The sequence below is a fragment of the Phaseolus vulgaris genome, chromosome 10 (genome assembly GCF_000499845.2).
Source record: "Phaseolus vulgaris cultivar G19833 chromosome 10, P. vulgaris v2.0, whole genome shotgun sequence".
Classification (NCBI taxonomy): Eukaryota; Viridiplantae; Streptophyta; class Magnoliopsida; order Fabales; family Fabaceae; genus Phaseolus; species Phaseolus vulgaris.
Genome location: NC_023750.2, coordinates 16,625,115 through 16,638,242, shown reverse-complemented (window position 1 = coordinate 16,638,242; position 13,128 = coordinate 16,625,115). Strand labels below are relative to the sequence as shown.

The window sequence follows — 13,128 nt, the reverse complement described above, 5'->3', positions numbered from 1 at the left end:
ATTTAGCAAAGAAGAAGATGAATCGAACAAAACATGAAAGTAAGCTAAAACACCGAATAGAAAGGACCTAAGACATGTTTTAGGAGTTCATATGGACATGGAGATGAAAGAAATTGATCCGGTCGGTCATCGGTCTAGGGTGACGTCAGCGACTGATGGCCACGTGGGCCATTCTTAGTGGGCCATGTGGGTCGGGGAAGCTGATGTGCCTTGAAGAGGGTCACCTGGAGGGTGATCGATGATCAGGCGGAGATCGGTGATCAGAGGGCGATCGGTTGTCGTATCACACGCAGTTAAGCTAGGAACGAGAAGGGATTCCCGGCAAGAGCGTTGCATACGAGTCTTGTGTGGCAGAGTATCAGAGATCAGAGAGGTTAGGCGCTTTGCAGTACCATGCATGAGAGTGGTCTAAGGGAGCTAGCAGTCGGTCGGTGATTGGTGCTCTCTTAGCCCATAACGTGCATAGGGCAAAACAGGGGTGATCGTTCACGCGTTAGGTGATGCCTGGTATGTGTGCTTGTCCAAGTCGCACCTGGTACTCACGCTGAGGCTGCCCGAGACGCCCAATGAATGAAACACGCTAAGTTACTTCGTACACGAATAACTTGGGCGTGCGGTAGGGTATATAAAGGCATTCCACGCTCATTACGAGGGTACGTTTTCATACTGACAAGTGACTAGTTTTCGCACAGAGAGGAGAGAGAGAATCACAGAGTGCACGAGTCTCACTGAGATTCAGAGTACACGATTCTTTGGTGGTCTTATTTGACTGACTTGAGCGTCGGAGTGCAATCGGCCGATAGAGGTGCCATTTGTAGTGTTTTCGTAGGTTCGCTCGGACTAATTGGAACCTATTTGCGGAAGACGGAGTTTGACGTGACGAGACCTTCAACGATCAAGTCACCTGCAAGATCATTTGGCGCCCACCGTGGGGGCCCGTGTGAAATTGTGATCCCATCCACTGTGCTGCCAGATTTCGTGTGTTCTTGAGATTCTTTGCTGCAAGAATGAGGAAGACAAGGCAAACTTCACTCGCGCCATCCGTCGAAGAAGGAGCTGTGACGATGGCGCAAGTCTTGGAGATAATGCGCGCGCTACAAGACGATGTGGCGGCGTCAAGAATGGCGCAAGAAAGGATGCAAGCGGACTTGGCTGCATCACAAGGCAGGAACGAAGATTTGAACCGGGTTAACGAAGAACTGCGCAAGTCTTTACAGGCGCAGAAAGAGAGGGTGGCGGAGGAAGGAGTGGCGCCACCACCATCTCCCCCCAGGACCTTCCCCATGCCATTCTCATCTGAAATAATGGGTGCAGTGGTGCCACCAGGCTTGGTGGGGGTGAAGGCCTGGTTCACGGGGGTAGAGGATCCAGAAGCGCACCTGACGGCGTTCCACACCCAGATGATGCTTTATGGAGGCTCAGATGCCGTATACTGCAAGCTATTCATGAGCACCCTGAGCGGGATTGCGCTAGAGTGGTTCGTGAGCCTGCCAGACGGCCACATCACTTCGTTTCAACAATTCTCAAAGCTGTTCATGGAGCAGTATATCGTGAACAGGGCACCCCTAGTGGTGTCGTACGATCTCTTCGATGTGCGCCAGAACCAAGGTGAATCCCTCCGGGATTACCTTAGCCGTTTTGGGGCGCAGGTGGTGAGGCTACCCAACAAAGATGAAGATATGCTGGTGCATGCGTTCAAGAAAGGGGTTCTTGCAGGCCCCTTTAGTGAATCTCTGATCAAGCATCGCCCCAGCACTTTCGCGGAGATTAGGCGTCATGTTGTGGCGCACATCACTGCAGAAACAGCGGTTTCTGAGAAAAGGGAAAGCACGATCCCTAACAAGTCGTGCGCAGGACCAAGCAGGACTCAGCAGCCGATGAGAGTGCACGAGGCCAAAGAGGGAAAGAGGGCTCAGGGAAAACCTCGCCCTTACGAGCCTCGAAGGGACCAGAATGGGGGGCGCATGAGGGAGAGCAACGCACCCCCCAGGTTTGATTTTGTGGTGGAGCTGGCAGAGCTGATTGCCATTCCAGCCATAGCAGCAAGGCTGCGAGCACCGGAGAAGACCGACAGGGTGCTGGGGCGAAAGAAAGACGTATGGTGTGAGTTCCATCAGGCTTATGGCCACCCACTCCGCACGTGCTTGGCGTTGGGACACCAACTCGCGGAGTTGGTGAAAAGTGGTTTTCTGAGCGATTACTTGCGAGAGCCGCAAGGTGATCAGGCATCGAGGGCCCCAGCAGGGGATCCGTAGCATGAAGTACCGGTGCACGGGGAGGTGCACACGATCGCGGGAGGTTTCTCTGGGGGAGGATGTACGGCCTCTCAGAGAAAGAAGTACGCGCGGTCGGTGATGGCAGTCGACTCGGCGGAGGAGGATCACTCCCCCGACATTGACATCGTCTTTACCAAAGCCGATCTCCGGGACGTTGTGCCTCACGACAACGACCCAATAGTTATCTCCCTTGTCACGACAGGGAGGAAGGTGCACAGGGTCCTCATGGACCAGGGAAGCTCGGCAGACGTGATGTTCTAGCCGAAGTTCAGCAAGCTGCAGCTGTCCCCTGACCATCTGAAGCCATACCCGGGGTGTTTGTATGGTTTCGCAGGGGACCAGGTAGAGGTGTGGGGCTATGTGGAGCTGAGGACCACATTCACGGATGGTGCCACAACCAACACTGAGAAAATTAAGTACTTGGTGGTCAATGCTCCGTCCGCTTACAACATACTGTTGGGAAGACCGACGCTCAACAGGTTAGGAGCCGTACCATCGACAAGGCAGATGAAGCTAAAGAAGCCGTACCGCGACGCCGCCACCAAGGTTGGACGAAGGAAGAGCGAAAGTCGTGACGTTGGTAAGAGGCACGCACGGCGACGTGGAGATGGAAGAAGCAATGCTTGGGGGCTCGGGAAGTGCCCAGGATGAAGCCGAGAGGGCGAGAGAGATCGCGCCTCGCGAGTCTGGGATTGCGAGGGCAGTCATCGCCAGAGAGAGAAGACCCCACCCGACTGAGGGGTGGGTGGAGGCGGAGATCGGGGGAAGAAGGTTCAAGCTGGGAGGACCGCTCGGCGAAGACACGCGACGACAGATCTCCGGGGTGATTGAGAAGAACATGGGCGCATTCGCATGGTCAGCCTCAGACATGCCGGGTATTGACCCGGACTTCCTCTGCCATCGCCTCGCTATGGACCCTCAGGTCCGACTGGTGCGCCAAAGGAGGAGGAAGTTCAATGAGGAAAGGAGGCAGGTGATCCACGAGGAAACCCACAAACTCTTGGCCGCGGGGCATATCAGGGAAATCCAATACCCAGAATGGCTGGCCAATGTGGTGCTGGTGAAGAAGTCAAACGGCAAGTGGAGGATGTGCGTGGATTTCACCGACCTCAACAAAGCATGCCCCAAGGACTCCTATCCCCTTCCTAGCATTGACGCCCTCGTGGATAGTGCGTCAGGATGCCAACTGATGAGTTTCTTGGATGCTTTTTCGGGCTACAACCAGATCAGGATGCACCCGTCGGACGAGTGCAAGACCGCGTTCATGACCGAGCGATCTTGCTATTGTTATAAGGTAATGCCGTTCGGGTTGAAGAATGCGGGGGCCACCTATCAGAGGTTGATGGATAGAGTACTCTCGCCGATGCTGGGAAGGAACGTGCAGGCTTATGTTGATGACATGGTGGTCACCTCGCGAGGGAAGGAGGAACATGTCGCTGGTCAGGAGGAACTTTTCACAACAATCGCCAAGTACGGGTTGAAGCTCAACCCAGAGAAATGTATTTTTGGCGTGGAAGCGGGGAAGTTTCTAGGCTTCCTCTTAACAGAACGAGGGATTGAGGCGAATCCCGAGAAGTGTGCGGCGATCATGGCAATGAGGAGCCCAGCGTCGGTGAAGGAGATGCAACAACTCACCGGTCGGCTGGCGGCATTGTCGCGATTCATGTCCGCTGGAGGGGAGAAGGGCCATCCTTACTTCCAATGTCTCAAGCGGAACAGCAGGTTCGTTTGGACCGAAGAATGTGAGGAGGCATTCGTTAAGCTTAAAGAATATTTGGCAAGCCCGCCGGTGTTGTGCAAGCCACAGGCGGGCGCCCCTCTTCGTTTATACTTTACTGTAACAGTGAGGGCGGTCAGTTCGGTTCTGGTCCAAGAGCAGGACCAGGTCCAGAGACCTATTTATTTCGTAAGCAAGGTGTTGCAAGGCCCTGAAGTAAGATATCAGGCTCTGGAAAAGGCAGCTCTGGCGGTGGTGTTCTCGGCAAGAAGGCTGCGTCACTACTTTCACAGCTTCACGGTTGTAGTGATGACTGATCTCCCCATCCAGAAGGTGCTGAAAAAGCCAGATGTAGCCGGAAGAATGGTAAAGTGGGCCGTAGAATTATCTGAGTTCGATATCAGATACGAGCCCCGAGGACTGATCAAGGGGCAGGTGTTTGCGGATTTCGTCGTTGAGTTGTCATCGGGCGCCGCACCACCGGAGGGCTCGGTTTTCCGATGGGTCTTATCGGTGGATGGATCCTCAAACCAACAAGGGAGCGGCGCGGGGGTCATCCTGGAAGGCCTGAACGGGGTGCTGATCGAGCAGTCCCTGCGTTTCGCCTTCAAAGCCAGCAACAACCAGGCGGAGTACGAGGCCCTGATCGTCGATATGCTGCTGGCAAAGGAGATGGGAGCGAGAAGATTAATGGCTGTACCGCCCTGGTGGTCGGGTGTGATGACGTGGCATCCTGCTACAGCATAGGCGTGTTGGCAAGGCGCCAGGTTGGCAGAAGGGAAAGAAGTCGGGGGGCTCGTGTAGTCGCCAGTTGTCGAGTTGGCGTGTTCCGACCTCCAGCTTATCAGAATAGGCGATCGCCAGATGTAGATTCAGGCGACTTAGTCATTGGAGATCGCCAGAGCAAGCACATCGCCGAAGATGAAGGAGAAGCAGATTATGAAGGCGGCCGGCGAGACCACAGGGAAGGTGTATGAAGACCCCTAACTCGCCAGTTCCAGTAGAGATCGCACTCCCAAGTTAGCTATGCACTGGGCAGTACCATGCATAGGTAACTTAGCCAAAATGAGAGTAGAAGCAGCGCCAAGTCAGGGAGCCTCCAGATGATGGCACGTGTACGGTTGGACGCGAGCCACGTGTCCAAGTCTGTAACTGCCAGGAGAGAGAAAGCTACCAGGTATATAAGAGTTCTTAACAAACTTTCTGAGGTACGCACGTTCAGTTTATACACTTTACGCTTGCGAGTGATAGAGCTGACTGTGAGAGAGAATTTGCACGGTTCTTGTTCTCTTAGTATTTGGTGATACCGTCACTGACTTGAGCGTTGGAGTGCGATCGGCCGCAGCGGCGCCGTACTGTTTCTTTGCAGGTTCTTGAGGTAGATCCCGAAGAGGAACAGAGGTGAGAAGCGGTGCGCACGTCGATCCTTCGACGAGGCAGTTTCCAGCGTTCCGGTCAACAGGCAGGATCATCAGGCGCCCACCGTGGGGCCGTGTAAAACTTGCTCCCATCCACAGCGTGAGTTCTTGGAAGTTTTCGAAGTTTTCTGCGTAGTTGTGTGCTGGTGCAACCGTCGTTCGCAGTTTGTTTGAGTTTCGTCCGGAGAATTTGCGTTTTGTACCGTTCGTTTGGCTTTTCGATCGGTGGAGTGAGGTTTCCTGCTGCTTACGCGTGATCTGTTTGGTGGAAGTTCGAGTTCTTTCGCTCGTTTGATTGTTCGCGGAGAAGCGTTGGTTTCTGGTGAAGTCGTGATTTTCTTCGAAGGTTTGCGGTGTTCTTGAGTTTCTTGCGCAGTTTCGCGCTGTTTTCTCCGATTGATCGCTGATTCGATCGTGGCTGAAGTGTTGTTCGCTGCATTCCTGTGATTCGATGAAGTTAATGAGAAAAATGAGAAGCAATCGTTCAAGTCCCGTGGCGCCTGTCGCTGCTGAAGGCGACGCCGCCATGACCATGGCGCAGATGGCAGAGATGATGCGCTCGTTGCAGGCAACTGTGGAAGCCTCGCGCGTAGAGCAGGCGAGGATACATGAGGACCTGGTCGCCTCTCGCGCCAGGAACGAGGAGCTCAGCAAGGTGACTGAGGAGCTGCGTCGAGCTCTTCAGGAGCAGCAAGGACGTTCTTCCGCTGAAGAGGTGGCGCCGTCGACGCCACCTCGTGTTTTCCCAATGCCTTTTGTTCAGGCGATTACCGACACGCCTATTCCCACAAGCGTGGTTCCGGTTAAGGCTGTCTTTACCGGCGTGGAGGATCCAGAGGCTCATCTGACCACGTTCCACACGCAGATGATGCTGTCGGGAGGGTCAGACGCCGTCTACTGCAAGATGTTCGTGAGTACGCTCTAGGGAACGGTGATGGAGTGATTTGTGAGCCTGCCTAACGGCCACATAACCAATTTTCAACAGTTCTCGAAGATCTTTGTCGAGCAGTACATCGTGAATAAGGCACCGCCCAGGGTGTCTTATGATCTGTTTGATATAAGGCAGTACCATGGGGAGTCCCTCAGAGACTACCTAAATCGCTTTGGAGCGCAGATGGTCAGATCGCCGGCTAAGGATGAAAAAATGCGTGTCTATGCCTTCAAGAAGGGCGTGCAGCCAGGGCCATTCTGCGAGGCCTTGATCAGGGCTCATCCAGCGACGTTTGCTGAAGTCAGGCGACTTGCGGTGGCTCACATCGCCGACGAGAGTGAAGTCGCCGAGAAGAGAGGCAGCGTGGCTCCCGCCAGGGCACGCGCCCAGACCAGGATCCAGCCGCAGAGGGTGCTGGAAACGGCGGCGGCGGCCAGAAAGGACCAAAGGACTCGCCATCCTTACGACAGGAGGAACAAGGGAAGGAGCCAGGGGCGCCAGCAACCAGCATGCCGGGAATACAATCGCCCGCCTAAGCACAAATTTGTCATGGGATTAGCGGATCTAATCGCCATTCCTAATATCTCTGCTAGGTTGAAAGCGCCTGAGAAGGTGGGCGACAAGGTGCTGGGGTCAAAGCCGGACGCCTGGTGCGAGTTCCACCAATGTTTTGGCCACACCTTGGACTCGTGTTTGTCTTTAGGATACCAGCTCGACGATCTGGTTAAGAGCGGGTTCCTAAATGACTATCTGCTGGACAGGAAGACGGGGGGAGCGTCGAGTTCCCAGCCAGCAGGTGGAGAAGCCCAGCAACACGAGATGCCTATCCACGGGGAGAGGAGGCAGGCGATCAGGGACGAAACACACAAACTCCTCGCTGCAGGCCACATCAGGGAAGTCCAGTACCCTGAATGGTTGGCGAATGTCGTGTTGGTGAAGAAGAGTAACGGGAAATGGCGCATGTGCGTCGATTTCACCGATCTGAACAAAGCTTGCCCAAAGGATTCGTATCCTTTACCGAGCATAGATGCCCTGGTTGATAGTGCTGCAGGGTGTAAGTTGCTGAGTTTCCTGGATGCCTTCTCAGGATATAATCAGATCAAGATGCATCCCATGGATGAAGAGAAAACAGCCTTCATGACAGAGAGATCGTGCTACTGCTATAAGGTGATGCCGTTTGGGCTGAAGAACGCGGGGGCCACGTACCAGAGGCTGATGGATCGAGTACTTGCACCAATGCTGGGAAGGAACGTGCAAGCTTACGTCGATGACATGGTCGTGACCTCGCAGGAAAAAAGCAAGCACGTGGCAGACTTGGAAGAATTGTTCACGACGATCGCCAAGTTCAAGTTAAAGCTCAATCTGGAGAAATGCATTTTCGGCGTGGAGGCTGGAAAGTTTTTGGGGTTCCTCTTGACTGAAAGAGGAATAAAAGCCAACCCAGACAAGTGTGCCGCCATCTTGGCGATGAGGAGCCCAGCTACGGTGAAAGAAGTCCAGCAGCTAACAGGTCGGATGGCGGCCCTATCTCGATTCGTGTCAGCTAGCGGAGAAAAGGGGCATCCCTATTTTCAATGTCTGCGGCGCAATAATAAGTTTGCTTGGACGAAAGAGTGTGAGGAAGCTTTCGTCAAACTGAAGGAGTATTTGGCGAGCCCGCCGGTTCTGTGCAAACCGCTGGCGGGAATCCCTCTCAGGTTGTATTTTGCTGTAACTGAGGGCGGTAAGTGCGGTGCTCGCCCAGGATCAAGATCAGGCTCAGAAGCCTATTTATTTTGTGAGCAAGGTGTTGCAGGGCCCAAAAACGAGATATCAGGCCCTGGAGAAGGCTGCGCTGGCTGTGGTGTTTTCGGCGAGGAGGTTGCGCCACTACTTCCACAGTTTCACAATACTGGTGATGACTGACCTGCCCATCCAGAAGGTCTTGAAGAAACCCGACGTTGCGGGAAGGATGGTGAAGTGGGCGGTAGAGTTGTCAGAGTTTGATATTAACTACGAGCCCCGAGGCCCGATCAAGGGGCAAATCTTTGCAGATTTCGTGGTTGAGCTCTCGTCAGAGGCGACGCGGGTTGAAGGGGACGATTTCCGTTGGGTACTTTCGGTGGACGGATCGTCGAACCAGCAGGGCAGCGGTGCTGGAGTCATATTGGAAGGACCCAACGGCGTGCTGATCGAACAATCTCTGAGGTTCGCCTTCAAAGCCAGCAACAATCAAGCAGAGTATGAGGCGCTGATCGCCGGAATTTTGCTGGCCAAGGAGATGGGAGCTAGGGTGTTGATGGCTAAGAGTGACTCGCTGCTAGTCACAGGGCAAGTAACAGGCGAGTTCCAGGCTAAAGATCCACAAATGGCAGCTTACTTGGCGTATGTGCAGGAATTGAAGAGTTCCTTTGCCTCCTTTGAAGTGGTGCATGTGCCCAGAGAGCAGAATGCCCGAGCTGACTTGCTTGCTAAGCTCGCCAGCTCAGGCAAGGGGGGTAGGCAGAGGACGGTGATTCAAGAAACTCTGAAGACGCCAAGGGCATTTGTAGCAGATCACCTGGTCCTTCAGATAAGCAAGTCGACGGAGAGAGCAGCGAGAAGCCATAAGTCCTTGACGCAAGAAACTCTGAGATCGCCGAGAATTAGAGCATGTCGAGGAGAGAAGGTGGATGTGATGCAGGTCTGCACCACCCATGAGCCAGACACTTGGATAACACAGTACAAACGGTGCCTGGCAGATGGCCTCCTCCCGCTGGATCCGACAGAAGCTAGGAAGGTAAAGAAGAATTCCAGCAAGTATACGTTGATTGATGGCGATCTGTACAGGTTTGGGTTCACTCACCCACTCCTGGAATGCGTACACGGCGAGAAGTGCACGAGGATCATGGCAGAGCTCCACGAGGGTATATGCGGAAGCCACGTCGGGGGTCGAGCTCTGGCCGCGAGGACTCTCCGTGCAGGCTACTACTGGCCATCCATGAGAGAAGATTGCAAGAAATATGCCCAATGTTGTAAACAATGCCAGCAGCACGCCGATTGGCATAAGGCACCTCCCGAGGAGTTGAAGTCGATCTATAGCCCTTGGCCGTTTCATACTTGGGGAATCGACATCCTGGGACCTTTCCCGCTGGCGATCAGGCAGATGAAGTACTTGGTGGTGGCGATTGAGTACTTCACCAAGTGGATTGAAGCAGAACCAGTGGCCCAGATCACCGCACACAAGATCAAAGGTTTTGTATGGAAGAACATCGTGTGCCGGTTTGGAGTGCCTAAACGCCTGGTGTCAGATAATGGGACGCAGTTTGCAAGCCACCTGTTGAAAAAGCTTTGCGAAGGGGTGGGAATTCAACAAGTGTTTGCATCCGTCGAGCACCCTCAGACAAATGGCCAGGTGGAGTCAGCTAATCGGGTGCTGTTGAGAGGTTTGAAGAGAAGGCTTGAGAAAGCCAAGGGAAGTTGGGCTGAGGAGGTGCCCCGTATAGTCTGGGCGTACCACACCACCGAGCAGTCAGGAACCCATGAGACCCCGTTCAGCTTGGTCTATGGGTGTGATGCCATGATCCCGGTGGAGATCCAGGAGAGCTCGCCGAGATTCCAGAACTTCGTAGAGGAAGACTCGAATGAAGAAAGAAGGCTGAACCTGGATCTACTGGATGAGGTCAAGGAAGAGGCGAGGTTGAAAGCTGAAGCTGTGAAGAGAAGGGTTGAACGAAGATACAACTCAAAGGTGATGCCAAGGCAGTTTAGAGAAGGCGACTTGGTGATGAGGAAGGCCCACCAGTACGTGATGGAGAATAAACTGTCACCCAAGTGGACTGGACCGTTCAGAATAACCGAGGCGCTCGGGAACGGAGCCTACCGCTTAGAGACGCTGGAAGGAGGGGTGATTCCTCGCACCTGGAACGCCACACACCTGAAGTTGTACTATAGTTAAAAAGCTTTGTAAGTAAAGACAAACACAAATGTTATATTACAATGTCTCTGATGAAACAGTTTCAAGGGGGCACTCTTTTTTCCCTAAGGAGGGTTTTTAATGAGGCCACCCAATGAAAGAAGAGTTTTCAAAGTATAAGGCGTTTTCTGGTTGCATGTTTGCTGTTTTCCAAAAAGTTTTGAAGAAAGACCTTGTCACTTGTAAGTGATTTAAGGCAAGAAAAGATATATCGCGTGCTTTCCAGTTAAAGTTTTTAAGTCCTCATCGTTTTTCGGCGATTAGAGGCATCAGTTAAAGTTTTTAAAGCCCTCATCGTTTTTCGGCGATTGGAGGCACCAGTAAAAGTTTTTAAAGTCCTCATCGTTTTTCGGCGATTGGAGGCACCAGTTAAGTTTTAAAGTCCTCATCGTCTTTCGGCGATCGGAGGCTCCAGATGAAAGACCTCAACGCCCTCGCGCGTCCTGAGGCAAGGAAAAGACCTCCTCGCCGTTGAGCGAGTGCAGGCGAGGAAGAGTAAAAAGTCCTCCATGTTTCTGGGGGCGAGAAGATGTAACCCCTGGGGCAATGTAGAGGCAAGTAAAAGACCTCCTCGCCGTTGAGCGAGTGCAGGCGAGAAAGAGTAAAAGTCCTCCGTGTTTCTGGGGGCGAGAAGATGTAACCCCTGGGGCAATGTAGAGGCAAGATAAAGACCTCCTTGCCGTCGAGCGAGCGCAGGCGAGAAAGAGAAAAGGTCCTCAGTGCATCCAGGGGGGAGGAGATGTACACCCTGGGCAAGTTGAGGCACCAGATAAAGTCCTTCTCGCCGTTGAGCGAGTTCAGGCGAGTTAAAGACCTTCTCGACGATGAACGAGTGCAGGCGAGTTAAAGACCTTCTCGCTTACATGCGAGCTTAGGCAAGATAAAATCCTTCTCGTCTCGAACGAGTTCAGGTACGGTGCAGAGGGTGGAAGAAGTTTGGAAGGTGGCTAAGGTAGGTTCGAAGAGAACGCCTAGTCACCCGGTCTTTTGTTCTGAAGTTCAAGGAAGAAAAGAAGGATCCCAAAAGGCGTTTCTGCCCCCATGCAAAGAAACAGTTGCCAAAGCATGAGGCTAGGAAAAGCTGATGTTACTAAGAGTTCTTGGCGATCGGGAAGAGTTCAAACAGCGGCGAGAAGGTTGAAAGACCTGTTTGATAAGGCAGGTCGAGTGGGACAGTGTTTTGAGCCAATAACTGAGTTACAGTTCGTTGCTTGAAGGGTATTCTTGCGATAAGGTTAGTTGCCTTAAGAGTACAAGTTGGTTAAAGTGATTATTACTTGAGTTTGAAGTGGTTCGAAGCAGTTAAGTCAAAGGTCGTGTTTGCAAAATCATTAAGTTAAATCCGACAAAGTTAAACATGCAAAGAAGGTTAAAGCGCTTAAAGAAGTCAGGAGAGGGAATATCCAAACTTTGTCATTAAGATAAGTATCTGTTAAAAGCACATACGCACGAGTTTATTACAAGGTATATACAAGGGAAATCATAAAAGTAGCAGATGAAGAGGAGTTCATTAGTCTTCAGCAGGAACGACTTTTCCATCTACTACTTCGTTGTTCAGCGACACCAGGCTGAGATCCAGGTCGGGGAATAGGCAAGCGAATTGTTCCCGAGCAGCTTCGAATCCAGCAGCCAGAATCTGAGCAGAGTTTAGCTTGAGTTCTTCGATTTGCCCCTGAAGTTCCTCAATCCGCTTCTTGAGGTCTTCAGTTTGCTCTTTCAGCTCTTTATTCTGCTGCTCCAGCTCTTCAACCTGTTTTTTAAGTTGCTCGTTGGTCTCTTGAGCCTGGAGAAGGTCTTCAGTAACCTTCTTGGATTCCGATTGTGCTTGGGCCAACTCAGCAGCCACCTTTCCCTTCTCTTTATTGGCCTCGACGAGATCAGCCATGGCGTCATCCCTCGCCTTTTCTACTTGCCCAAGTAGTTTCTCTCGGTCGATCGACCTCTGCTCCAGTTTTTGCACCTTAGCGGCGTCAGCTTTCATGAGAGCCTCCAGGTCGACCGCCTTGGCGCGAAGAGGCACAATTTTGCTTTCCAGCTCGACCTTCTCTTGGGCAAGTTCGTGAAGTTTGCGGCGAAGGTCAGTAGCCTCCTTGCGCGCCAGCCTGAGCTCGGTATTCATTGCATCCTCCACTCGGGAGTGTTCGATTTCTGCGAGCGTCAGGCTGAAAGACAACTTCTCCACCTCGATCCTGATGGTGCTGTTTTCGGTTTTGAGGTTGAAGAGGTCGTCTTGGAGCCTCCTGGTTGAGCCTTCCACAGCCCTGGTTATGATCGCTGGGATATCCTCTGCTATGGTTTTCAGCTTGGCGGTTAGAGGCTCCCACATCCTTGTGACCTCAAGGGGAAGGTTTGCTGCTTGGAGAGGCGCCAGGTGGGCTTGTTGTGGGTTCTCGTCGCCACCTTCCTTAGAAGGTTCTTCAGTTGCTGCTTCCTGGCGTGGCAACGCAATCGGGGATTCGGTAATCAGAATCGGAGAGGTATGAGCAACCTCATCCCCGATTGGAGCATTTTCTGCAGCTGAAGCGTTTGAAGGGGGGCCCCCTCCAGCTGACACATAGGGCGTAGAGGCGCTTGGGGGGTCCTCCAGGAAATTTGGCTCTTGGGCCTCAGCTGCAGGTGGCGCAGTGGCCAGTGGAACCGCTTGGACTGGTGAGGAAGGAGCCTGTGGTGTTGGCGATGATGGAGGAGGAGCAGGCGTCGATGGTGGTGTTGAGGTTGGAAGAGGGGGTGGAGCAGGTGGTGAAGAAGGTGCCACCCTCTTCCTCTTCGTAACGAGGCCATCCTCGGTGACCTCGTCGTCCTCTTCTTCCTCCTCATGGACGACTTGAGGGGCTTTCCTTTTAGGTCTCTTA

At 53.0% G+C, this 13,128-nt stretch overlaps 1 protein-coding gene across 1 annotated transcript; it reads left to right on the top strand.

The window, feature by feature from the left end:
- Positions 1 to 1,064: 1,064 nt before the first annotated feature.
- On the top strand, positions 1,065 to 2,255 carry LOC137815700 (uncharacterized). The gene has a single exon (XM_068618815.1). The coding sequence runs from the start codon at positions 1,065 to 1,067 to the stop codon at positions 2,253 to 2,255; it is 1,191 nt and encodes a 396-aa protein (XP_068474916.1).
- Positions 2,256 to 13,128: the final 10,873 nt, after the last annotated feature.

Excerpts from the sequence above, each read along its gene's own strand:
- LOC137815700 (XM_068618815.1), top strand. The coding sequence starts at position 1,065 with ATGGCGCAAGTCTTGGAGATAATGCGCGCGCTACAAGACGATGTGGCG.